Here is a 25,044-nt window from a genome sequence, read left to right on the forward strand (position 1 = left end):
CTGCAAAACTCAATGTAGCCTGAGCCAGATTAAAATGTAATTGGGAACAAAATAAACAAAAATACAACAACAAGACATAGATAATGTTAATATGCGGTTTTCTAAGTCAATCTCAGGGGAGCCATCTGTTTATATTTGAATTTAACACCACTAATGGATGGCAAGCCATCCCTGAAGCCCCAAGGACCTGAGTTCAAGTTTTTCCTCCAACCTAAATTCTTCCCATCTATCTGGTCTTGAACAAGCCACTTAATTTGATCTCAGTTTCCTCTTTGGTAAATTGAGGAAAATGGATTGAATGATATGTAAGGTCCTTTCTAGCTAATAGATTATCCACAACACGTTACAAAGGGAAGTGGTGACTAAAAAAGATTTTTTTTTAGTTTGAAAAGTTACAGGGATGGTGAATGGAACCATAAGGGAATAGATTAATATAACACAGCAGAAAAAGAGGTATTGATTTGATTATGATTGTAAATCTCTGATCCCATGATGCTCTGCAAGCTCTTTCCTAGTTCCAATTTATCATCCTGTGATGAGCTCAGATCCCCCAATTCTAGATCTAGAAACAGTTCAGAGCTGGGGAGTGTCATATTCTCAGAAGGAAGTACTTGATCTGGATGGAGAGAATGGAAGGATTTGAGTTCCTTCCATGACAGACAGATCCTGTTTGAGGACAAGCACTGAATGCAGCAGCCAGAGGAAGGCTGGATGTGCAGTTCGCTCATCTCCTTTTCCCTCTCTTCCGCCACCCCCTTTTCCTTTGCCAGATTTGGAAGGAGATGGAAAGCTTATTTATAAAAGTCACACTTTGGGAAGGAGCTGGCACATTCTCTCAGTGTTCCACAGCCATGGACCCAATTTCATTCTTTTGTCACAAATTCCTTCTTTTTCACCCTTTTCTTCCTCCTACACCATCCTCAGCTAGAGTCTTGGGAGCAAAGGTTAGTTTTCCTGTTTTACAGGTGAGGCAAGAAGGCTTCCCATTGGACCCTGGTTGAGTGGAAGCTAAGCCCCGTGTAGCAGTACATCCTATCCAATAGAAAAAACCCATAATATAGGGGAGCACATGTTTACAGACTTAGGGTGAGACTAGACCTTAAAGGCCATCTATTTCAACCCCCTCTTTTTTTTTTACATTTTTTATTATAGCTTTTTATATACAAAACATATGCATGGGTAATTTTTCAGTGTTGACCTTTCAACTTTTCTGTTTCAACTTTTCCCCTTCTTCTCCCCACCCTCTCCCCTAGATGACAGGTAGTCCCATACATGTTAAACATGTTAAAGTATCTGTTAAATACAATATATGTATACATATTTATATAGTTGTCTTGTTGCACAAGAAAAATGGGATTTAGAAAGAAGGTAAAAATAACCTGGGAAGAAAAAACCAAAAATGCAGGCAAACAATAACAGAAAGAATGCAAATGTTATGTTGTGGTCCACACTCATTTCCCAGTGTTCTTTCTCTGGCTGTAGCTATCAACTCCCTCTTTTTACACAAGAGGAAAGTGGGAGTCAATAAAATGTGGTTTAGCCAAGATTTAGCCAAGAAAGTAAGAGAAAGAGCTAGGATTTGAACCCAAGTCCTCTAACTCCAAATTCAGCATTTCAACAATATCGAAACAGTTATTTAGGAGGAGTTGAAATCATAGCTCTTCTCCACCCCAACTCAAAGCCAATTAGACTGATTCTCTAGCAGAACTCAGCCAGGGCACCTCCCCAGACAGAAAATTTCCAGGCCATTCAGCTGCCACAAAAGTAACTTTCCATCGTCACCACCAGAGATAAGGATAAATCCTTGAGGGACTAGAGCCCTTGGCGTAAGATGAGGCGTGCGCGCGCGCACACACACACACACACACACACACACATACAGTAGAGAAGTAGAGAGCTAAGGGCTAAAGGAGCACTGTGAAGGTCAGAGAAAGGAGAGGGTCAGGGCATCCAAGGAAGGCTGCCTGGACAAGATGAGACAACTCAATATTGAATGAAAGGTCAAATTTAAACAGGTGCTTGAGGATGTAGAGTGTGGGACTTCTTTTTGTTTATTTATTTTGTTTTGTTTTTCCAGATTTAGTCAATTTATTTAAATTTTTTGTGTATATCTGAGCATTGCACAATTACATTTTCTTATTTTCTGACCTGTAAACAGATACCTTGAACAGAATTTTTTTTCAAAATTATGAAATTAGGTACATCTGAAATGCAACAATGACACATAAGTGATTCACAAAAGGTGAGGTGTATCCTAAAATTTTAAGAACAGCCAATCAGAACAAAATCTGACCAATGGCTGGGACTTCTGAAAGAAGGTCAGCTCCAACAGAATAAGGACTGTGTCATTTTTGTCTTCATATTCCCAGCACCTAGCACTTTCTACCTTTTAGATAGGCAATGTAAAGTGATGAAAAAATGGAGTCTAAGTGACACTATAGTGCACAGAGGACCAGATCTGAAAGCGGGAAGACTCATATTCCTGAGTTCAAATCTGGCCTTGGATAATTAGTAGCTGTGTCCCTTAACCCTCATCTGAAGAGTTATAAAATAAGCTGGAAAAGGAAATGGCTAATCCCTCCAGTATCTTTGCCAAGAAAACCTCAATTAAGGTCACAAAGAATCAGAATGGCTGAGCAATCACAAATAACAAAAAGAGGCGTGCATTTTGGAGCCAGAAGATAGGAATTTTTGTCCTCTTTTTGCCACTTATTCTTGTAGGATCTTAAACAGTCATTTAATTTTTTTTTTTTTTTGTGGCTCAGTTTTCCTTTCAGTAAAATGCAGGTTTGATCTGGGCAACCTTTGAAGTCCTTTCCAGCTCTAGATCTAGGATCCTATGAGTTCAGGTGCTTCATAATTGATATGATTGGTAGGAAAGAGTAGGAGGTCACTTCATGAGGGAAGGCAAAAAGGCAGGAGAGTGTGTCCTACCAACATAAGGAGGCCTCTAAGATCTCTTTCTGCCCTTATTTGACATTTAGTTCATATTTTGAAGTTAGCAAAATGCTTTACATCTGTTATCTCACTGGAGCTTCACGGCACAGGTGAATTTATCTCAAGTTTACAAATCGAGAAACTGAGGCTCAGAGAGGTTTTGCCTGTGGTCACACAGCTAGTAAGTAAGCAGCCTCTCTTATTAGGAGATAGGGGCTAGACTGAGGTTTTCTTAATGAAATTTCCAAGGTAAAGGAAGTCCTCCCAAAGCAAATCAGTATTTTGGATGCATTTTGTGCTCTTAAGAGACGCCTGGAGTCCTGAGCAATTCAAGTCACACAACCAGGATGTGTCAGAGGTGAGGTTGGAACCCAGGTCCCCTTGGCACCATTTCCCTCCCACTTTTCTGATTTTTATTAATATGATTGAAGGAATGAACTCTATGCTATGTTTTAAACAGAAGTTCTTTGATGGCCCCCTACCTAGTACTGTCCCTAAAACAAATCTTCTCCCCCACTAAGTGATCAAATGAGTGGTCCTATAATAAAGAAGGCAGTGAAGGGGTCCCCATGCCCTTATCTTTCTCCCCTTCACCCCATGTTATTGCATGCAGGGTACTCTCGAGCTCCATGCAGAGAGTATGGCTGTGATCCCCCAACTCTTGGTGGTTCCTAGAATTTTGGAAGAGGAGGAGGGGGAGATGTGTGAAGGGGAGCTGAGAAATCTGTTTTCAAACAGGGCCCCAACCTAGGCTTCCATGACTGCATCAGTGGCCCGTGGTCAGGGTCTGGCCAACGCTGACCTAATAGGATTGACTCCTACTTTTTAGCCAGATTTAGAAAACAAATGGGAGTGAAAAAATGGCCCAGTCCCCCTCCTTAGAGTCTAGAATGGGGTGTCCCACCCTGCTACCTCCTCCCCAACATACCCTCTTTGGATTCTCCCCTTATTCTCCCTCTTTTAGATTGCAAATTCCTTGAAATCAGGGACTGTCTTTTGCCTCTTTTTTGTATCCCTAGCACAGTGCTTGGCACACAGTGTTTAAGAAATGTTTCTTGACTCACATCTCCATGTTGATTAAACCCTACATAATCAGCTCCCCAGTGCATCAAAAATAGAGTTCAATTTATATTCCACTTATGACCTTGCTATGGAAAGTGACTTCCCCTCTTTGGGCCTCAGTTTTCCCATCTGCAAAATAGGGTGGCTGACTTTGCCCTGATCATCTGGAGTATTATATTCAAATCTAGAGGTGTCTAGGTAGTCTAGTGGATAGAGTTCTGGATTTGGAGTCAGGAAGACCTGGATTGGATCCTATCTCAGCTCCGTGCTCCTGGATGAGTCACATAGCTTGTCTGCCTCATTTTCCTTCTGTGTAAAATGAGGATAGCAGTAGCACCTACCTCCCAAGTTTGGTGATGGGATAAAATGAGATAATAGTGTAAAGTAACCTTCACCACAGTTCTCTAAACGTTAGCTTTCCTGACTATCCTGGGTGCCATGTTTAGGAACCCATAGACAAGGCCATTCAATGGTCACAATAGAAAAAGAACTGGAGAACCGGCTTCCTTTCATTGAAAGAACTGGGGATGTTTAGCCTGGGGGTGGAATGGGGGAGGGGAAAGGACAGATGAGATGTCTGCTTTCAAAGATGCACCATTGTCTTATGGAAGAGTCATGGGATACTCTCTGCTTGGCCCCAAGGGCCAGAACTAAGGACAACGGGTGGAAGTTCCTACGAAGCAAATTTAGACTTCATATAGGGAAAACTTCCTAATAATTAGAGCTGCCCCAAATGGGAAATGAGCTGCCTGGGGAGGGAGGAAGTCCCCCTCACTAGAGGTCTCCAAAGTGCTTGTCACTTAGGGAGATTCAGGAAGAGGTGGAGGTGGGTCCCAAGAGTCTCTGAGGTCCAACTCTAGGATTCAAGAATTTTAAAACAAAATATCTCCGGTTGGAGACCCATTATTTGTCTGCAGATAGTCTTTATCTAATTTCCTTCCACAGCAAGGCCCCATCTCTTAGAGGGAGACAGAAAGATAGAAAGACAGAGAGAGAGAGAGAGAGAGGAGAGAGAGAGAGAGAGAGAGAGAGAGAGAGAGAGAGAGAGAAACACCTGTTAGATTTCCCATCTGTTCTATTACTGTGTCTCCTCAGGTGTGTGGTCCCAGACTTCCATGAACCTCAGAAACGAGACAGGATAAGAATAGAACTCATCAGAGTCTCCTCTCAGGCAATGCCCTCCGCTAATGCAGGTTGGCACCTCGCTGAGCGGCCTATAGTGCTGAGAGATGAAGTACTTTTGCCCAGCCAGCACATGAGAGGGAAGGACTTCCCCCCAGGTCTTCTCAGCTTTTGGTCCCAAACCATGATGCTTCTCCATAAAATTAGGAGAGAGTAGAGAGGCTGAGGCTTCTGTCACTGCAAGGGATTTACCAGAACAAAGAGAGGACTCCACCTAGGGATAAGAGATCTGAGCTGTGATGCCCAGGTTAGCCATCAGTGGGAGAGAAGAGTAGATGCTGTTCGTCCATGTTATCCCCATTTCCTTCCCTCATGCCTTCTCCTCCAATGACTCAAGAGACTTGAATTCAAATCCCGGCTCTGGTACTTAACCATCTGTATGTTCTTCTCTGAGCCTCAGTTTCCCCCTTTTTAGAACTGAAATTGGACTTTTTTTTTCAAGCTCAGTTTTAGTTTTTCCTTCCAGCGAAACCTTGCCCAGCCCTACTAGCACCTTCTCAAATTTGCTTTGTATCCATTGTGAAAAGATGTATTTCCATGTTCTGTCCCCCAATTAGATGGTGGTTCCTTGTGGATTAGGCAGGGGCTGGAAAGTCTAGCACCTAGAAAGCTCTTAACAAATGCTTGTTGGTTGATTTATTGATAGTTCCCTGGTATCTTCTGTCACCAGGACCTCAAATGAGCAAGACTGAGAAACAAGCAAACAGAGACAGGTCTCCATGGCCGGAGATGGCCATTGGAAATGGAATTAGTCATGGGATCATAGATCTGAGATTGGACTTTAGGTTCAGAGATACTCTAGAGCTAGAAGGGACCTTAGAGATCATCCAGCCCAATTTCTTCATTTTACAGATGGGGAAATTGAGGCCCAGAAAGATGATGTAACTTGTCCAAGGCCACACAGGTAGCATCAAAATCAGGATTCAAACATGTCTTTAACACCAAAGTCAGTTATTATTATTATTTTTTTTTTTTTTTGCAATTAGGGTTAAGTGATTTGCCCAGAGTCACACAGCTAGGAAGTGTTAAGTGTCTGAGGCCAGATTTGAACTCAGCTCCTCCTGACTTCAGGGCTGCCGCTCTATCCAGTGTACACATCTAGCTGCCCCCATCGCAGCTGTCTTTACACCATATCACCACACCCACTGTCTCCTGATTTCTCTGGAGCCCTCCCCACATCCAGGAAGTCAGTATGAACTACTCCTTGCCCTGGGGTTTGAGGGGGAGGTCAAAAAAGTGTGAGCAAACGCTCTGGAATCCCTCAGCACCTTCTCTTTGAGCTCAGCTCCACCTTCCCACAGTCCTGACCCATCTATTTGCCTTCTGTGCTTTTTTTAATTGGGACTTTGATTAGTCATTAAAAAGGGTGGGGGAGGACTGCCTGGTGACAGAAGCTCTCGGCTTAGCACCATCAGCTGGGATGAATCAATCTGTCCAGAACTGACATCACCCAAAGGGAATCATCCCTGGAGTGCTGGCAACTTCCTTCCTGCCTCCTGCAAGAATCACAGCCTCTCTGAGCCCGGATTCTTAGAATCCTCCATGCCCGGAGCCGGAAGGAATCGCAGCGGGTCACCGGGATCACTCCCTAGCTGCCGAGCCCCACCTACAAGGAATGGGCATCTTTTTTTCTCCAGTCATCCCCCATTCTGGAGTTTGGACCCCGGTGGCAAAAAGCTCCTCCATATGTCTGTCCCAAATACTCCGAGGCCTGTTTCTTTCACAATAAGAATGACAGCTAAGCATCTTCCTCAAAAATGCCTCCAAAACCATAATTGGGTCATCTCTCGACCCTCTCTAGGGAGGCAGAAAGAAAAGAGGGCTGGCTTTGGAGTTAAAGGAGTGGATTCAAATCCAGGCACTGCCATTTACTACCTGTGTGATCTTGGTTTCATAAGCCTCTCTGAACATCAGTTTCTCATCTATAAAATGAAGGTAGTGGGCTTGGAATCTTGAAGACCTGGGTTCAAATTTCACCCAAGACATTTATTAGCTTTGGCAAGTCACTTAATTTCTCTGTACCTCAATTTTCTCATCTATAAAATGGGTACTAGATGGCCTCTAATATTCCTTTCCAGCTCTGAAGTTGTGATCCTGGTCCTTTGTCTGATTCTCCCTCCTAAACTCCCCTTTCCAAGATGTGCTCTGGCTCCAGATCTTCTCTAAAGAACTCTCAGACCCCTTCACCCTGTCTTCTAGAGCTGATTTTCCAGCCTTTTTGCATCTGATCTTATCTCTGAGCACCAGCACCTCCCTTGCCTCCCCATGTCCAGCTTTTGTGCTGCCTTTTTTTTAAGTGTCATGCTCAAAACTGAAACCCCTAAAGAATCATGTGTGTATAAAACATATGAGATACAACCTGGCCTGGTGGACAGACAGCCATCTTTGGATTTGGGATAGATCTAAAGCTATCCTGGGTCTCACCTCAGTCTCATCCCAACTGAATGAACTTGGGCAAGTCAGTGTTCTTTTCATTGCCCAGTGCCCCCCCTTTCTGAGTCCCATCCCTCCATGCAGTGCTTCGTCTCTCCCAAGTGTCCCATGATCTCACCGGCCATCTCTCCTGTTGAGGATAAGTGAGCTGATAAACATATTCCAACAGGAGTGTGGAGGGGGTAGTGGGGTTTGGTATTCTAGACTGTCTAGATCTGAAAAAGACAGGAAACAGAATCTAGGTCAGCTTCTTCTCCTTACAGAGGAGTCAGCTCAAGTCTGGAGAAAGGAAGGGGCTTACCCAAGTCCACACTGAGAGTTAGAGCTAAGGCTAGGAACCAGGGCTCCTGACTCCCAATTATTTCCTTTCCGACTATATCAGGTGGCCACAAAACATTGTTTTCCTCATGGATTCTAAAAGGGGAGTCTGGGGGCAGCATTCCCAAAGGAGTGACTTTCTAATGGTAGAATTTCGGGCTCATGGCAGATGGCAGGGTAGATATTTTGAGGACAGGGGAAGCTTTTCTCAGGCCTCTCACAGCTTCACATGTGGGTGGCCGCCTACTCTGCCTACACATGGAGCTGTCCTGTCTTGTTGCTCTTGGTATGTCATTCCTTTCCCTCAACCCCTCACCATCTCCATCTTCCCTGTCTGTGTCGTGTGGTCCCAAAATAGCCATGGTACAGAGAGGAAGAGCAGCAGGCATGGGGTTAGATTAATTTTGGCACCAGTCAACAGCACTCCCGGGCAGCCTGCCTGCAATGTTAGACTGAAGCTCTCTACCTAGAATGAACCAAAGGCCAGAGGCTTCTCTGGGGGTGATTCTGTAGAGAGGGTACAAATTAAGCAGAGTACTGTGGTCATAGGGTGTGGTGGGGGGGTTTAATTAGAACTCAATTTGTGAGCAGGTCTAGGGGTCAGTCTGGGGCTGGGGGCTCTGTTTAGGACAACAGTGAGGGTTCCCTCCCCCACCATCCCTGCCTCAGCAGGACCTGAGGAATACTAGAGCCACTGGGCAAATCAGTCTTCCCCAGGAGATGTAGGAGCAGATCTTCTCAAACAACATCCGAAAGGCATGGGAGACCAAGACATGGCAGAAGCCCTTGGTGCTCGCCTTAGGGAGACTCCAGAATGTGTGGTGCTCATGTGGTCAGCCCCTCCCCAGTGCAGGGCTCTGTGGATAGGAGGTGCTTAAAGACTGACTGGGGGGTGGGGGAGAAGGTGGGGGAGAACAGGAACAGATGACATCTGGGGCTAATTGTGTGTGTGATAGTTTTTCTAGAGCCTTTACTGGTTTAATGTAAGATTTGGGAGCAGAGTATGGCTTTATACCAGAGAGAGAGGCTCAGCACCAGAGACAGGGGCTCAGCACCAGATTCAGGGGCTCAGCACCAGATTCAGGGGCTCAGCACCAGAGACAGGGACTCAGGTCAGATTTAGGGGCTCAGAGTCAGGGACAAGAGACCAGCTTCAGACATGGGAGCTTAGCAGCTGGTACAGAGCACTAAATATTCGGGAGGAGAGTTCAGTACCACGGACAGAGGACTAATTGCCAAGGGTGCAGAGGGAGGCTCCAGACTTCCAGAATAGAACGCTCCCAGCAGACATCTTTTTTAAATAAGTCATTTATCATGAACGCCACTTGAAACATTTTAAACAATGACGGAACCAATTGAATATATATTCATAAATGTTTTAAATGACCTTCAGGATAAGTATCCAATACATATTTTGGAGCAGAGATTCATAGCTAAAAGGGACCTTAGATTTCATCTCAGCAAAACTTCTTGTACAAATGAGATTCCACTAGGGAAAATGATTTGTAAGGGGCAGATCCAGGGCTAAAAATCTGGCTAACACCAGATCAGCCTCCTTCCTATCTAGAGCCATTAGCTTGGCTATGAATTTCTCCTTCTATGTCTCCCATCTCTTAGCTCCATTTCCCCACCCACCACAATTCATGTATGTTTTCCTCTCATAGAGCCAGGGTCCATGGGGGCATAAGAAACTTTTCCCCCATTGGGCACCATCCCTTCATAAGTAGCACCATCTTTTTCTCCTCCTTGGCTTTGTGCCTCTTAGCTACATCCTCAAGTCAGCTGCATTGATTTCCCTAATTTGATCAATCCTTCCCCAGTTATATGACATTTTCAAGTTTTTATACTTTCTCAATAATGTTTCTTTTCTATAAATTTTTATTGGAAAGTTTTTTTTTTTAAACATGAGCTTCTAACTCCTTGAAATGAGAGAAAGCCAAATTTAGTCACAGAACTCAACTTAAATCTAGCACTTTCATCTACTATCCATGTGTCTTTGGACAAGTCACTCATCTTTCTGAGCCTCAGTTTGCTCATCTGTAAAACAAGGGGGTTGGGCAGCATGGTGACTCATATCCCTTCTTTGAATGGATGGTCCAGTGATCTTGAGGAACTTGCTTTATTTTGGGCAGAAGGAAGAGGCAAGGCCACTCTATTAAATTTCAGGCGTGAGAGAAACAGAGTCAGAAAAGATGTAAGTCGTGGGTCAGTCCTTCTGCAAGTCGGTTACTTTTACATAACAAATTGGCCAGTGATTCCAGACGCTGACCACAGATTGAGCCCATACTCCTTAGTCCTGCCTTCCTAACCCTCATCCCAAAACCCGATCCCAGACCGAGCACTAATCCTCTCCCCAAACCTTGCTCACCTCCCCAGTTATCTGCTAAGCATGAGGCAGGAGGGAGCAGACCAGAAGGTGTGAACAGCTCAGTGAAACCCCTCCCCACTGCTCGAGAAACAATTCAGCTCAAGTCTTCCCAACGGTGTGGAGGAGGGAGGAGGAGGAGATGGAAAGAATCCGACACACCTGTGCTCTTTACCTCTTTGAGAGGCTGGGATTCAGCTGGACAGCCTTAGGGAAGCAGTCCATGGGAAGGAAAACCTGCCTGCCACCCTGCCTGATCTATTCCTGTGGCAGGGCCAGAGCCAGGCTGCGTAGGGGTCCCATTGTCCCCTGTGATGCAGCTGCCCAGCCCCGCTTTGTCTACCTCGGCCCCAGACTATCATTATTCATTCTCGAGAACAGAGCTGCCTGTTTCCTGTCAAAGGTCCTCGCCACTCCTTTGTCCTGATCTAGTCGCTCTCTCCCTCCCTTGGAACAGAGAAAGGAAAAGTAGGTACAGAGGAGAGATCAGGCTGGATCCTCTCTCGGCCTCTCTTTGATCCTGACCAAGGAGAGTCTGCTCTTACCTTCTTGCCTCAGTTTCCCCAGGAAGAGATTAGCTGACCTTTATTGAGCCAGATCAGCCCCAGGAGAACTAGGTTCAGTGCTTGGAGATCCCCCCAGCTTCTCAGTCTGTGGGGTGCCACATAGCAGCAGCAGGGCTGAGTGAGGGGTTTATTTTAGCTGCCGTGGGAGGAGCCGTGACAGCCCAGCAGCAGAAGGCTTGGAGTTGTTTCACACCCGCTTCCTTCACCAACTTCAACTTCCCACCTCCCACCTCCCTCATCCCTCATCCCTCATCCCTCCTCCTCAGCAGCTTGGACCAGGAGTTCCAGCTAGCCCTGGCCCCTGCCAGAGGAGCCTGGCAGCCATCCCTTGAGAGGTGTGGGGGGGGGGGCTGCAGAGGTACCCTGGACTGTGAGAGAGCCATCGCTGCCTCCCCCTTCCTCTGCCAAACCCAAGAGATGAGCAAAAGCACTGCCAGTATTCTCTCTTTAGTCTCATGCCAGCCACAGGCTTTATTACCTCCATTTAACAGATGAGCAGACTGGCTAAGGTCACAGTGTCAGAGGCAGGATTCAGTTTCCCTATTCTGCAGCTCCTCCCTATGATTCCCATGAATCACCTGCCAATCAGAAACGACACCATTCAGAACGATGAATGATACTATTAGAAATCCAGTGGGGTCCGGGACATATTCCCTTTGGCCTCCCCCGACACATGCCTGGTCCAAGAGAAAAGAAAATGGGGTTTCAGCCCCTCAGCTCCATCCCTTCGAGCTAGGGAGGAACTTGAGATCCTGCTGGAAGACAGAAGGGCAACTGGTGGGGGATCCTTACAGAACGAGTCTCTCCCCCGGTCATTGCTCCCTGTCTTCTGAAAACTGGGGATGACTTCCCATGACCCTCATAGGGAGGGTGAAAAGAGTGGAGTCCAAAGTCTCCTCAAACTCAAGGGACCCAGTGGGACCCTTGAACAGCCAGTCATGGGCAGGGCTCCAGTGCCAGAGTCTGATGCTTCCCCGTGCCAGCTTCCCTGTGCCAGCTGTGCCTACCCCTCACTAGGCCTAAGTCTCCACTGGGAGGCTGAGATATCCTTGACCTTCACGGTCACTGTCCAGGAGCAAGAAAGAGACCTCAAACTTCCCATTTTGTGGATGGGGAAGGTGATGGTCAGAAAAGGGGCTTATCCAAGGCCACGCAGTTCTAGGTGAAGAGCCGAGAGTCAAATCCAGGGCTCTGTTTCCTTGCTATAGCCTTCCCTAGCCAGAAACCCATCTGGGTGGTCTCCTCCGCCCCTCCCCGGACTTAGCCGTGCGAGGAACCCTGGGCTGGCTGGAGGGAGAGTCAGCTAAGGGAAGCGAGGCCATGGTCCCCACCCCCTGGAGCTGTTAACCAGAGGGGGGAGGGGGCCATCCCCATCTCAGACACCTGTGGGCAGCTCCTCACCCCAAGAACGCCTCACTTTGTCCATCGGTGGGGTGGGCAGGCACGCTGCCATGGGAGGAACAGGAGGGCAGCCGTAACAAAGCCCAAGACTGAGGAAGGGCCCGGGAATGACAGTTCTGGGTGGGTGGGCTGCATCGTCTGGAGACAGGGAAGCCAAAGATGTAATTACTCCTGATGGGGTGACTGTTGTTCCACCGCTTCTGGGCGGGCACAGCACCTGCTCCCTCTCCTAGTCTGGGAGGCTGGGGGAGGGGAGCTCCCGGGCACCTGCCTGAGAAAGCTGCTTTTCTGCTGTCCCCGGGGCCGTGCAAGTACGTGTGTGCACACACACACTCACACATACACTCACACAAACACAGACACACTCACACACATACTCACGCTCACACACACACACTTGCACGCACACACACAGAGTCTGAGGGAGGGGAAGCAGCTGTGGCTTCTCCCTCCAAGTGCCCTCTGACCTCCTTTCTCCCCTCTGGCGCCCGCTTCCCTCTGCCCAGCTGTGCCCACTCCATCGGGCAGGGGCAGCCGCTTTCCCCCAGACTAGCAGTGGTACTGGGAGCCGGCCCCAGTGTTTATTTCCCCCACACGTCCCCAGGGCGAGGAGGCAGCCTCCCGGCCCCTCTCTTTCCCCACCTCCCCCTCTCTTCGGCCTTAGCCGGGCCTTTCATGGCGGCCCCACCCAGCCCGGGCCGGAGAAATCCAGAAGAGCGAGGGCCAGCTGTCGGCCTCCTCCCGCAGGGACCTCCCCGGAAAGGGAGCCTGGAATCAGCCTTAATTAAAGCACCAGCGCCTGGAGCCCCAGAGCATGTGACTTCCCAGGGCAGCTGCCTGAAATAGGCCCAGCTAAGGGGCCCTGCCCATGCAGAGTAGGACGAGGACCCCCATGCCCCATGGGCTCCTTCTGCCTCCTCCAGGACTCCACCCACCCACACCCAACCCCTCAGGTTTTCTTTTTTTCCTTTTTATCATTTTTTAAACCCAATCACTGATTACTTCCTTCTGGAAAGGAGCTCTCTCTCTCTGTTTCTCTTTCCCCATTTGTCTCTGTCTCTGATCGTCTATCTCTCTCTCTCTCTCTCTCTCTCTCTCTCTCTCTCTCTCTCTCTCTCTCTCTCTCTCTCTCTCTCTCTCTGTCTCTCTCTCTCTGCATCTGCCTCTGGCTTGGTCTCTGTCTCTATCTCTCTTTGACTCTTGTTCTCTCTCTCTGCCTTTCTCTGTGTTTCTCTGCCTTCCTGTTTCTGTCTCTCTGTCTCTTTCTGTATCTCTTTCTCTGTCTCTCTGTCTTTCATTATCTCTCTGTCCTGTCTCTGTCCCTCTCATTCTCTGTGTCTCTCTGTCTTTCTTTCTGTCTCTCTCTCTGTCTGTGTGTGTGTGTGTGTGTGTCTCTGTCTCTCTGTCTCTCTCTGTGTGTGTGTCTCTCTCTGTGTCTCTTTCTGTCTCTGTCTCTGTCTCTCTGTCTCTGTGTCCCTGTCTCTGTCTCTGTCTCTCTCCATCTCTCTCTCTCTGAGAGAGATGATCTCTGAGAGAGAGAGATCTGGCAGATCTGAGTCCTCTCTGCAATAGAAGGTGAATGATCCCACTTCCAGGTCCTTGTGACTCCCAGGTCCCCTCTATCCCTACCCTTGTGCTTTCAAACAGCTGAGTAGCAATCCTAGGGGAACAAATCCATGACTGTGGCCCCCTCTCCTAGAGAGGGTCAAGCACCCAACCCACTGATCATAATGGAGCCTGAGCCAGATTCAGATATAACAAAGAAATTACATTTAAATTACATATAAAAATAATTAAATATACACAACCTTACATTTTAAAGCAGTCTGTGTGCAGCCTGCAGAAATCCTTATGTAGTACTGGATCTCTCCAAGGGTCTTCAGCTGGGCCCCGTGGATAATTGAAGGACTCGAAACTGAATGGGAAAAAACTATACATTTAGATGACTATGTATTTTATTTTACGCATTTAAAAACATTTTCCCAAGGGGTCCAAAGGGTTGACCAGACTGCTGGTTCATGACATAAAATAGGTTAAGAACAGGGTCTATCTACAAAGATGGAGCTACGGGATGGGCTAGTGAAGGATTACTGGAGGAAAAAGGGGAGGGGAGAATGTTAAAAGTTGGAGTCAAGGAAAGCTGGGTTAGGATCCTCTCTGATGCGATCTTTGCAATAGTCCCATGGGCAGGCCATTTATCAGGCTCAGTTTGCTCATCTGGAAGATGAGATGAAAACCCCCATGATTCCTCCTTCCCAGGCTTGTTTCTGAGGCCCAGGTATGATAATGGATGTCGAGTGCCTTGCAAACTTTACCTGGTTCCGACCACGTTGTTGTGACACTGGCGTAACTTTAAGGATGATAATGGTCACTCAGCGAGCATTTATTAAGCACCTGATATGTGCCTGGTACTGTCTTAAACCCCAGGAATACAAAGACAACAATAAAAGTCTGTGACTTTCAGGAATTTATATTCTATCAAGTATATTAATATGTGTGTATATATAAGTAAAGACAAATCAACTAGCATTTATTAAGCTCCTCTGGGCTTCAGTTTCTCATCTATAAAATGGGGATAATAATTGCACCTACCTTCCAGAGTTATTTTGAAGATGTAAAGTACTTTGCAAACCTTAAAATGTTATGGAAATGTTATTATTAAGCTTATTATGTCAAGCACTATCCAAGGTGCTAGGGATACAAGGTGAGAGGAGAAAATACATTTATTAAGTGCCTACTGTGTACTAAACACTACACTAAATTCTATAAATATTCAATACAAAGACAGTCTCTGCCTTCCAAGGGTTTCTACTCTATCAAATAATAGATGATAACTGATAGACTGCAGCTAGGTGGCACAGTGGAAAGAGCGCCAGGGCTGGAGTCAAGAAGACTCATCTTCCTGAGTTCAAATCTGGCCGCAGACATTTATTAGCTGTGTGACTTGGGCAAGTCACTTTACCCTGATTGGTGCCTCAGTTTCCTCATCTGTAAAATGAGCTGGAGATGGAAATAATGAGCTGCTCCAGGATCTTTGCCAAGAAACCCTAAGAGGTAGGAATGGAACCTCCTGCTGCAGACTGCCCTGCTTTGCAGGGCTCATTAGCACTGGAGGGTGAGGGAAGTCCAGAGGGGTTCAAGCTCGGAGCAGCCGAGCCACCTGTCCCCCATCTATACACAGCCTTTAGAAACCTCAAGGCATCTTCCCATGGCCTGACACTGAGAGCACCAGGCTGAATCTCCCAATAGATGGCACCACAGGGCTCAAAGGTAGACCTGCCTTGGGTCTATTGGTAGGGGCTTTTTGTGCTTTCACATCCATGAACATCGGCGTATGTTTGTATGCAGGCAAAGGACAGTGATGACGATGATGAGGTCACCGTTACCATGGACCGAGACCGTTTCATGGATGAGTTCTTCGAGCAGGTGGGAGCCCAGTGTGTTGTCCCTCAGCCCCACCAAGGGATCCCAAATCAACCCCTGCAGAGCAGTACCCTAGTTCTTCCTTTCGCCCTTCACCCTTCCTTTCCTTTACATCATTAATGCAATCAGCAATTATTAGGCACCTACTATGTGCCAGGTACAGTGCACATGGGGAAGAAAATGACATAATGAAACAACCCTGTACCCTTATAGGACTTTACATTCTCCCGGGGAAGATAGTACCTGTATGTATCAAAATATGTAGATATTATAATGTGAACATACATATATGTGCATAAACACGTGTGCTATATGTCTATACATCCTAACAAGATTTCAGAGAACATGGAAGAGATGAAGAGGACACAGCTTTCCTCCTCACTGCTCCCAAGTGATGAGAGTAAAGGGTGATTGGGAAAATCTGCGTGAAATTCCTCCTGAGGCCTTCGAGGCCTCTAGCTCTGAAGATGGGGTGAGGAGGGGGGGGGCACAGAGCTGAGTGCTCACATGTATGCAAATGTTGGGAGAAATTGCTGAGCTAAGGTCTATCCGGAGACCCTTGGTGAGACATCAAAGGGGATCCTGAAGGGAAAAGGAATCAAAATCCCCCCTGAAATCTGGCTACTGCCTTCTAATTTTCAAAGCACTTTAAATACTGTTCTGTACTTGGGAGTGGGGGAGACTCCTCCCCTCTGATGCTTACTTTCTGTGTGATACGGGGCAAGTCATCCATTTCCTCTGGCCCGGATGTGTTCTCTGAAGTCGCTTCTGCTTCTAAATCTGTAATCCATTGGGATCCTTATAACAACCCAACAAGTGGGATAGATTGACAGCTGTTTATCAATCAGAGACTTTTCTGAGTCCCAGAGAAATGGTTCTCCCAAAGTCCCACAGCATGAGATGGAACGAGGTTCCAGGTCTTTGGACTTGTGAGCCCATTGTCCCTTTGGCCCATGGAAGGGGCCAGGCCCAGCTCCCTGCTTCATCCTGATTAATGCTTCCCCCAGATCCATCCAGAACAGGCACTGGGCCCAGCGGTGCTTCCCATCGTGACTTGTCCCGTCCCCAGATTTCTTGATAATTACCCCCCCCCCAGGTGGAAGAGATCCGAGGTTTCATTGACAAGATCTCAGAAAACGTGGAAGAGGTGAAGAGGAAGCACAGCGCCATCCTCGCCGCCCCCAACCCGGATGAGAGTGAGTAGGCCCTTGGGACATGAGGGTGAGAGTCCCCCCCTCTCCTGAGAGAGCAGACTTCAAGGTCTCTGGCTCTGGGATGAGAGGGGCCCAGGGCTGGGTGTGAAGAAGCAAAGCTGGGAGGGGATCCAGAGGACCCCTCATTTACAGATAAGAAAGCTGGGGCCTGAAAAGCTCAAGTAATATGCCCCGAGTCACACGGGCAGTGTTAAAGATAGGATTTGAACTCAGATCCTCATACTCCAAAATCAGTTTTTTTCCTTTGTCTTCCTTGAGCTTCCTTGAGCAGGGTTAGGAGGTGGAAGAAGACTCAGAAGTCCCTGAGCTCAAGCCCTCTTCCCCTTTGCTGGATCTCTTGCCCCAGAGAAGCAAGCTCTCCCACCTGTGCCCCTTCTCTCCTGGCAACCAAACTCCCAGCCTGCCCATCCTTCCTGCCCTGTTGGCAGGCAGCACCTTATCTGCCCGTCCTGGAGTCAGGGGAGCAGCTGGGTTGTCTGGGAGGAGGCTGATGAGGTAGCTACACACACACACACACACACACACACACACACACACACACACACGCCCTTTCCCAAGAGGAGCAGATGGCAGTGGAGGCCAGAGCTCACTCTGCTTCTGCCGCCGCCACCAGGTCAGCTCCGAGAGGGGACCAGGATGGGGTCCATTGGCCAACTTGTAGAGAGGGGTGTGTGTGACTGTGTGAGAGTGTGAGTGTGTGAGTGTGTGTGTTAGGGGCACGAACAACAGCCTCCATTTCCAGCCTTCAGCCCTTCTGCAATATCTCATTGATTACCTGGTTCCTCTAAATACTATTTAAAGCTTTGGGGTAACTAATTATTGGGAAACATTTTCCTGGGAGGAGGAGGGAGGAAGGACAATCCTTCAAGCAAGCGAGGAGGGTCACTGGCGTCCTGTCGATGGCAGGACAAGGAGAGGGACGGAGAGAGGAGGAATTGGTCTGAACTGAATGAAGATTCCCCAGACGTCACCTTGGGAAAGTGGGGGGAGCTGTCCAGCTGCCCTGCTCAGAGACTCAGGGACTCAGGCCCGAGAGGGCTGTGCCCCCCGTACGTTGTATTCTGTGTGTGCACATGTGCGTGTGTCTCCGGGGCAGGGGAGGGCGACAGTAAGAGCACACAAGTGCACATGTGCTGCAGACACTCCCGGAGGAGGAGGAGGAAGGAAGAACAGGGTTCGGTTAGAAGTGTGAGTCTGTGACTTACAGGAATATTGTAACTCTCCTTCCTCCCCAGGAAGCATCTCAAGGGGGAGGGAGGAGCCCGTCCTCAACACCCCTCACCCTCACAGGCGCAGACCTCCCCTTCCCCAGCTGCGCGCACAGACAAAGTGTGAGCAGGTCTCAGAACAGAAACTGCTGATTCTGTGGGAACAGAAGCCAGTCTCCCTCCCCTCCCCTCCCCCCCCCATCACCAAGGTGGAAGGGTCCTGCAGGGGGAGGACTGGGAAGATGCAGCCAAGAGCACTGACTGGCCTTCCAGCCTTTGAGGGGGCTTCATGCCTCAGTTTCCCCCACTAACTAGTAAGGCAGAAAGAGCCAAGCGTTGGGGACTTAGCAAAACTGAGAGGAAGGAGCCCGCGCTGGTGTAAGGAGCAGGAGGAGGGAAGAGAGTGAAAGAGAAGGACCAGTGGGGACAGTGAAGGGACTGAAGCCCACGTTTGATTACCCTTCCCTAACTGTGCTATCGCAACACCTGGGAGAAATCACTTCATCTCTCTGGGCCTCAGTTCCCTCCTCTGTAAAATGAACTCAACCCTTTTCTTTAGGGACTGGGACGTCAGCCATTATTTTTTTTTTATTTGAACAGGAAGGCCCAGTTGACAGTGTAGCTAGTAAATGAATTTTCCCCTCATTACCTCATTAAGGGATGATGAGGATCTTGCTTAGCTATCTTGTCCTCCTCTTTGATTCTTATCCCAACCTCTGCAGACAGTTTTCCATTTCCCTGCCCTCCTGCAAACTTCCCTCTCCGTGGCTCTGTGTTTGGGAAGCTTCTGCTCCTTGACTCCCTAAATCCCCTCTCTAGAGCTGCTCTACTGCCCTCCATGCTCCTTACACACACACACAAACACTCTTACACATTCTCACACACTCACACATTCTCTCACACACACACACTTACACACACACACTCTCACATACACACACTCACACTCTCACAGTTACACACTCACACACACTCACTCAACAGACACACACTCACTCACAGACACATTCACACACATTCTCATACTCACACATACACGGAAAATACCCCCCCCCACCAACGTGTGCAGACCCCCACCCTTGGACCCTCTGCTGGAACTTCTCCTGGGATACAGAGAGGTGAAAAGGGGATCCCTCCTATCCAGGGACCATGGGGGGCCGCCCCACCCCACCTGTCCCACCCCTCTCTTCACCAAGCCTCCATTAAATGTTCCATTCACTACAAAGCCAGCTGTTCCGCAATTGTTCCTGCCTTAAATTTAGACCCCACTCATTTGTTACTTGAAGGGCCGGGGGAGGAAGGGGTGAGTGTTTCTGAGAGGGGGGAGTGGGATGGGGGAGACTGGAGTGGGAGCATCAGCCCCTCCCCTCTCCTAAGGAGTCTCCTGCTCTCTGACAGGCTAGCCCAGCCAGTGGCCTGGGTCCCTGTCCCTGGTGCTGAAGAAGGGGCTGGAGCCTCACAAACCCGGGTGGAGGATTCACCTTTTGGTTAAGAGACATTTAAATCGCTCTCCAGCCCAATCCCTCTGGCTGGTAGGGTGAATGGTGGAGGGGGCACTGGAGGGCACTCCCGAGCTCCTGCTTCTCATCCCCCCCTCGCCGCACTGGCCGGGAGGGAGCCGGGAAGGAGCTTCTCTCGGCCCTAAGGATTGTGTCTCCTCTTCTTCTCTCCTTCCCCCCACACCACCAGAGACAAAAGAAGAGCTGGAAGAACTCATGTCAGACATAAAAAAGACTGCCAACAAAGTCCGCTCCAAACTCAAGAGTAAGTGTGTGGGCGCAGAGGGGGGCTGGGGAGCCCTGGGCAGCTTCCAGGGGAGGGCTGCCTCATTTTATGCCCCTGGAACCCGAGAGGGATCCAATTCTATTTTTACTGTGGGGAGGAAAGGCCGGGGGGAGCCCCTTTTCTTTTATAAACTTCACCCCCTTCCCACCCCTTTTTTAAGTTTCACCTTTTGGGCTTGGACCCACCCCACAGAGACGAGCCTCGCGGGCTCATCGGACGCAGCCTCAGCTTCTGTTCCCTTTCCACAGTTTGGCAAATAGAAACCTTTTGGGAAATCTTTCCCAAACTTGGGCCAGCTTGGCACAGTGGGTGAGGAGAGGAGGCAGTGCGGCGTAATAGAAAGAACCTTGGATTTGGAAGCAGGGGTCCGAATCCCCTCATCCCTCCTTGTGTGGTCTTGCACAATCAGTAAACATTTATTACTTGTTTTCTGTACCTCAAGCCCTGTGCAAAGTGCTGGAGATTAAAAAAAAAAAAAAAAAGACAAAAATGGGCTTAAATATTAATAAGGGAGATTATCTGGTAATAGATTGTTTAGTCACGTCCAACTCTTCATGATTCCATTGGGGTTTTCTTGGCAAAGATACCAGAGTGGTTCGCCATTTTCTTTCTCCAGTTCATTTAGCGGATGGGAAAACTGAGGCAGACAGGGTGAGTCAGGGTCACACAGCTAGGAAATGTCTGAAGCCAGCTTTGAACTCAGGCTTTCCTGACAATGGACAGAGCTCTTTCCACTCCCACCTCACTGCCCCTAAGATACCAAGAGAGTAGAGGAAGGTAACCCTATAGGGAAATGCTCCACTTCTGGGAGCCTCAGTTTCCTCATCTGAAAAATGAAGGACTAGATGCCGTGACCTCAGAGGTCCCTTCTGGTTCCAGACCCAAGAACCAATAATGTAAGAAAGTGCTTGTAAAATCCTAAAGCATGGTACAAATGGGGGTGTTATTGTTTGGTTTTGTGCTCCAGTTCCTCTTCATGTCGGTCAAATGAATGGGAAGAGCTTGAGACCTGAATACGAGTCCTGGGTCCTTCACTGACTCCATGTGACCCTAGGCATGTCCCCCTTGGTGTCCTCACCTATAAGATGAGGGGCTTAGGCCAGGTGAGATTTTAGGGCCCTTTTCCAACTGACTTGGGGCAACTAGATGCGCCATAGAACACTAGCCTTGGAGTCAAGAAGACCTTAATTCGAATCCAGCCTCAGACACTTATTAGCTCTATGACTCTGAGCAAGTCACTTACCCTGCTTGCCTCAGTTTCCTCATCTGTCAAATGAACTGGAGAAGGAAATGGCCACCCCTGCAGTATCTTTGCCAAGAAAACCCCAAATGAGAATTGGACACGATCAAAATGGCCGAACAACAAATTCTAGCTGATATCCTCTGATTTTGTTGGGGTCACAGGAGTACCAGCCTTGGAGGCTCTGTCCAGCCTAGGCTTAGAAGTGTACCTCAGAGGTCAACTAGTTCAGGCCCAGAGATTGGAAGATTTAGATTGTAAGGTCACAGATCTACATCTGGGAGGGGCTTCAAAGGTCATCTAGACCAACCTTCCATTTTACAGATGAGGTAACTGAGACCCCAAGAGTTGCCAAGGGCACACAAGTGGTAATTATTTTCCCTGGAATTATTTGAACCCAGCTCCTCTGACTTTGGAGCTTCCCTGCCTTTTTAATTTATTTCCTAAGCTGTGCCCTCCCCTCATGTGTAAAGCTAGGGTCCCTCTCATCTCTAAGCCATGAGTCCGCATCGCTTCCAGAAGCGGGTGACGGTGGGGGCCTCCCCCCTGCAGCCTGGGAGGGGGTCAGAGCAGACCCTGGGGTGGGAGCTGCCAGCCTTGCTCCTCCGCAGGTATCGAGCAGAGTATTGAGCAGGAGGAGGGACTGAACAGGTCGTCCGCGGACCTGAGGATTCGGAAGACCCAGGTGAGTGGCCACGTGGGGGGTGTGCTCGGGGGGGGGGGGCGCGAGGGCGGCCAGCCCGCAGGGCCCACCTGAACGCCCGCCTGCTCCCTCCCAGCACTCCACGTTGTCCCGAAAGTTTGTGGAGGTCATGTCCGAATACAACGCCACCCAGTCTGACTATAGGGAGCGCTGCAAGGGCCGAATCCAAAGGCAGCTGGAGATCAGTGAGTGCCCTGGGACCCGGGGCCGGGGGCAGGGGGCAGCAGGCCCGTGGCCTGGTGCTGGGAAGGGAGAAGGGGGACGGCCGGCTCACCTCCTCTGGGTTCCACCCTCCGTGCAGCTGGCAGAACGACCACAAGTGAGGAGCTGGAGAACATGTTGGAGAGCGGGAACCCCGCCATCTTTGCTTCAGGGGTAAGTCACAAACAGGGGCAGCTAAAGCAGTGGATTTGGGGGCTGAGGGCCCGGGTTCGGTTCTCAACTCGGCTGTGTCACCTTCGCCTTCTTCCTCTTCCTTCGAGGAGGGGCTCGCTCCCTCTGACAACCCCTCAGGCCCTGCCTGGGACCCCGTGATTTTTGTTCTCAGCCACAGACAAAGCCCGGTCTCCAACGGGGGCACCAGCAGGCAGGGGGCTTAGATGGCAACCCGAGCCCTGATGTCCGAGGAGGGCTTGGGCCAGTCAAATCCGCAGATGGCCCAAAGCTGGGAGGGAGAGGTCGGTGACTCCCAAGGAGACCCCGCGAGATCCTGGCAGCCTGGGATTCTGGGACTTTCCATAAAAACAAACGTAAATCTTAGATTTGGGGTGAGAAAAGGAGTTCCTCTGGAAAAGGGAAGGGAGTTTTAGTGGACCACAAGCCCCCAAGTCTGATAAAACAGCCAAGAAAGAGATTCCGAGCCTGGGCGAACCCAAGATGGGTCCAGCCTCCAGAGGGTGTCCCGGAGGGCGCCGCATCCTGGGCGAGCTCAGGAAGGGCATGGAGGAGGTAGTGGGCACCTGTAGGAAAGTCATCGGGACGACGAGCGGCCCCCTAGATCTCAGTACATGAAGCTTAGGGGAAGGAACAAGGATATTTAACAGAAAGAAATCAGGATGTGAGGACGCTCTTCAAGGAGAGAGAACTGTGGGTAGGGTCTCCCAAAAGGAAGAGAAGGACTAACAGATGGAAAGGAAGAGAGAGGTTGGGAGAAAGAACCAAGAGGAAGAGGAGGAGGAGAAGGAGGTAGAAAAGGGGCAAAGGAACAAAGGAAGGAAGGGAGAAAAGGAGAGAAAAGGGGAGCAAAGGCAAAGGAGAAAAGGAAGAGAAATGAAGAGGGAGAAGAGAGAGGGGGAGAAGGGAAAGGGAGAAAGAAAACAGTCTCTGCATTTTTCATTGTAGAGACAAAAACAGGAGAGAGACCAGAGAGACACAATTTTTAAGCTTCCATTTTAGATTTATTATGTATTTAAAAGGAAAAGCAAACTATGTAATAGTCACTGTGTGCTTCAGGTTACATATAACCTTTTTATTTTATTATTAAGACAGATGAGCTCTATGATGTAATGTTTGCACTTCTGTGTACAATATGCATTGTGTGAGTGTGAGTGTATGAGAGAGAGTTGTGTGTATGTGTGTGTACATTGACTTCCTTGACTTCATTAGGTTCAAAATAAAAACCACAGGAGGAAAGTAGCCCCGGAGAGGGAGGAGAGAGGAGGGAGGAGAGAGGAAGGAGGAGGGAGGAGGGAGGGAGGAGAGAGGAAGGAGGAGGGAGGAGGGAGAAGGGAGGAGGAAGGAGGAAGGAGGGAGGGATAGGGAGGAGGGAGGAGGGAGAGAGAGGGGGAGGCCAGCCTCCACGCTTCAGGCCACCAGAGCCCAGGCTCTCCCCCTCCCCCCCCCTCCGGTCCAGGCCTCTGGCCTCCGCCCTCTGTATCGAGCCCCTCTGGGAGAGACCAGGGCCGAGGCAGCCTCCACACCCGATGCCTTCCTGCCTCCCCCAGATCATCATGGACTCCAACATCACCAAGCAGGCCCTGAGCGAGATTGAGACCAGGCACAGCGAGATCATCAAGCTGGAGAACAGCATCCGAGAGCTCCACGACATGTTCACAGACATGGCCATGCTGGTGGAGAGCCAGGTGAGCTCCGTCCCACGGCGGGGGGCTCAGTGCTCCCAGGCCATCCCCTGCCCCCATCCCGGCTCGCCTCCTTGCCGGCCTCCGTCAGGGCTGAGACCGAGGGGTGGGTCTGTGGCTGGGGGGCCCTCAGCAAGCCCAGCACCGTGGGGAGGGGGTCTCTAACCTCGCCCGCCCTTTCTGTCCAACACGCTGCCCTGGATGGAGCCCCCAGGTAACAAGTGCTGCATGTGCCCCCCCCCCGAGGCACCCCTGCATGGTCCTCCCCCTCCTCTGCATGACTCTGCACAGCCTGACCCCCCAGCCTGGGCTCCAGCCCCCCCCTGCGGCTCCCCCAGCCCTGCCCCCAGTGGCTCCTCCAGTCACACATCACTCAGCAAACACAGCGCCTCGAGGCTTCCCCGGCTGCAGTCCCCGCCACCCTCTGCACGGACAGGGAAACTGAGGCAGCGCGGGCCAGGCAAGGCCAGAACCGGGAGAACAAGCCCGGGTCCCCACGGCAGTTCGGCTTATAACCCTCCCACAATGACCCGGGAGAGAGAGAGCGGCGGCCAGTGTTTCACACCCACTCTGGGCCTCCGTCTCTGACACTCGGCCCTTCTCTGACACTCAGCCCTTCTCCTGCCCTCTTGCTACAAGGATGACCCCGTGGGGCAGGACCGGCCTTTTTAACTTCACTCTGTATCCCCGGCGGCCGCAAGGGAAGTTTTGGCAGCTGTTTGCTGACTGACTGACTGGTCGCGTTCCTCCCCTCCCTCCTCCCCGCCTCCCCCTGGGCCCGGTGCGGGCAGGAGCCGCTTCTGTACAAACTGCAGGGAGGGCATGTCCCATCCCCAGCCACCCCCCCCCCCCCCCCCCCCCGGCTTGTGGGGGCCCCAACCCTCACCCCCCTCTGACCTCTCTCTCCCTTCTGCCCCAGGGCGCCCTCCAGCCTGGCCCTTGGCCTCCTAGGGTGAGATGATCGACCGCATCGAGTACAACGTGGAGCACTCCGTGGACTACGTGGAGCGCGCCGTGTCGGACACCAAGAAGGCCGTCAAGTACCAGAGCAAGGCCCGAAGGGTGAGGGGGCCCTGGCTTCTTCCGGAAGCATCTGCAGGCTCGGAACCTTGGCCCTGGGAGCCTGGGC

The 25,044-nt window shown here is 49.8% G+C and overlaps 1 protein-coding gene across 1 annotated transcript in view; it reads left to right on the top strand.

Moving 5' to 3' along the window:
- Positions 1-25,044, top strand: part of STX1A (syntaxin 1A) — a 35,806-nt gene that overhangs the window by 8,964 nt on the left and 1,798 nt on the right. Inside the window, exons 2-9 of the mRNA XM_031967946.1 lie at positions 15,613-15,690; positions 16,784-16,883; positions 19,799-19,873; positions 21,746-21,819; positions 21,914-22,022; positions 22,139-22,212; positions 23,781-23,918; positions 24,867-24,977. Coding sequence (XP_031823806.1) covers positions 15,613-15,690; positions 16,784-16,883; positions 19,799-19,873; positions 21,746-21,819; positions 21,914-22,022; positions 22,139-22,212; positions 23,781-23,918; positions 24,867-24,977 — 759 coding nt within the window. The remainder of the gene's footprint in view (positions 1-15,612; positions 15,691-16,783; positions 16,884-19,798; positions 19,874-21,745; positions 21,820-21,913; positions 22,023-22,138; positions 22,213-23,780; positions 23,919-24,866; positions 24,978-25,044) is intronic.

The sequence above is a fragment of the Sarcophilus harrisii genome, chromosome 4 (assembly GCF_902635505.1).
Source record: "Sarcophilus harrisii chromosome 4, mSarHar1.11, whole genome shotgun sequence".
Lineage (NCBI taxonomy): Eukaryota > Metazoa > Chordata > Mammalia > Dasyuromorphia > Dasyuridae > Sarcophilus > Sarcophilus harrisii.